We start from the raw sequence: 2,015 nt of genomic DNA on the forward strand, positions 1-2,015 counted from the left end.
GCCGCGGCGCTGGCAGGGAGGAGGAGGAGGGGGTGGAGGAGCGCGAGGAGGAGGAGGCGGCGGAGGAGGAGGAGGCGGCGGAGGAGGAGGAGGCGGCGGCGGCGGCGGCGAGCAGTTGATCATTGTGATGGTGGCAGGAGCAGAGGCGGCAGCGGCAGCCCAGCCGAGCGTTAGGGGCTGCTCTCCGCGCGGCGTTTTGCAAAGGACTTCACCGATCTACTTTTGCAGTCGCCTCGGACTGTCCATGTGTTTACTTCCCCCAGCCCGAGGATTCGGTATCTAGGTTCCTGTGAAATGCAACTGAGCAGCCAAAGTACTTTGAGAACACGGGGCGGCATAAACACCAAAACTTTTTTGTGGAAGGAAAATGCAATAAGCAAGCTTGCCGTTTTCCGATGCGGTGTGGAGTGAGTGTGTGTCGCGCGTGTCCGCACTGGAGGCATATGCTTGTGTGTGTACATGGGGTGTGTTTTTCGGGACGTAGGGAGAAAATGCTTGCCAGCCACCGGAAATCTCCTGGAATTTATTAGAAAATAATGGATTATAAAAAGAAGGCAGGCGAAGAGCGGATCTTCCCTTGAGTTGCAACCCGATTTGCTGCTGGCTCAGTTTGTTGTGATTCTTTTTGTTGATAGGTGTCTGATGGTATTCCGATAACACCCTTCGCTTTTTCCCCCTCGAGCTTTACAGTTAAAAAAAAAAAGGAAACAAAAAACCCACCCCAAAATCTCTCCCCCTTTTTTTCGCCCCGCCGGGATCGCTGTTTCCATCCATGTGCTTGCGTCTCCCCCGCGTTCCACTTAAACTATTTTAATCCTTGGACCCAAGGAGGAGGCTGATAGGAGGGGTGGATAAAAAAAGTTCTTCCAAAATAGTGTGCCCGGGGAGCAGGATGGGGGATTTCGCAGCCCCCGCTGCCGCCACGAATGGCAGTAGTATTTGCATCAACAGTAGCCTGAACAGCAGCCTCGGCGGGGCCGGGATCGGTGTGAATAATACTCCCAATAGTACTCCCGCTGCTCCGAGTAGCAATCACCCCGCTGCGGGCGGCGGCTCCGGGGGCCCCGGCGGCAGCTCGGCGGCCGTCCCCAAGCACAGCACTGTGGTCGAGAGACTCCGCCAGCGCATCGAGGGCTGCCGGCGGCACCACGTCAACTGCGAGAACAGGTACCAGCAGGCTCAAGTGGAGCAACTAGAGCTGGAGCGCCGGGACACCGTGAGCCTCTATCAGCGGACCCTGGAGCAGAGGGCCAAGAAATCGGGCGCCGGCGCCGGCACCGGCAAGCAGCAGCACGCGAGCAAACCCCAGCACGATGCGGAGGCTGCCTCGGCGGAGCAGAGGAACCACACGCTGATCATGGTGATTGGTAGCGGGCTCGGGGCGCGCGCGCGGGTGGGGGGGGCGTGGAGCTGCTGCCTTGGGGGCGTGAGGGTCTGATTTGCAAGGTGGGATGAAGCCGAAGGGTTAACGTCAACTTTTCTCAGAGAAAGAAAGCTGTCGTTGCCGCTACCTGTTAATCTGTCAGGGTTGTCAGATTTGGGGAGGAGGGGGGGAAGAGACCGGGAGAAGCCAGTCACGACTGCGAGGGGCGGAGGGAGCCTGGAGGAGCGTCGGAGTGAGGAGCTGGAAAAGTTTCCCCCCCTCCCTGGTTTAGATCCGGATTTGAGAGTGAACCCCGGAGTTGCACCCTCGCCCCTCCTCTTCGCCGCTCTACACCCCACCTCTCGCGCGCCGCCTCGCCTCCCGAGACCCGTCCCCTTTCGCCCACCCCTCTCCGTGCCGGGAAGAATTGATGCTACCGCAGATTCAGGGCGGGTATCAGGCCTTCCACCTCTGTGGGAAAGGAGGGAGGAAGAGCCTCTCCTTCTCTCCCCGGCTCACCTCCTTTGGGCTTGGGAAAGTCTGAGAGTTTTGTGAATGAACTTTGAAGTGGGTGAGAAACAAGCGAGGGTGGCTACGCGCGCGGGTACTCGCGGGAGCGCGCGCGGGCGCGAGTGCGCTGCGCTCGCCACTG

General features: G+C 59.6%; 1 protein-coding gene across 1 annotated transcript in view; it reads left to right on the forward strand.

Annotated features, from left to right (window-relative positions):
- The first annotated feature begins 59 nt into the window (after positions 1 to 59).
- Maml3 (mastermind like transcriptional coactivator 3) overlaps positions 60 to 2,015 on the forward strand; it is a 398,475-nt gene continuing 396,519 nt past the window's right edge. The window contains exon 1 of the mRNA XM_010610884.3: positions 60 to 1,360. Within this exon, the coding sequence (XP_010609186.1) occupies positions 893 to 1,360 (468 nt within the window). The 5' untranslated portion in view covers positions 60 to 892. The remainder of the gene's footprint in view (positions 1,361 to 2,015) is intronic.

The sequence above is a fragment of the Fukomys damarensis genome, unplaced genomic scaffold (genome assembly GCF_012274545.1).
Source record: "Fukomys damarensis isolate Sample0158 unplaced genomic scaffold, DMR_v1.0_HiC HiC_scaffold_38, whole genome shotgun sequence".
Lineage (NCBI taxonomy): Eukaryota > Metazoa > Chordata > Mammalia > Rodentia > Bathyergidae > Fukomys > Fukomys damarensis.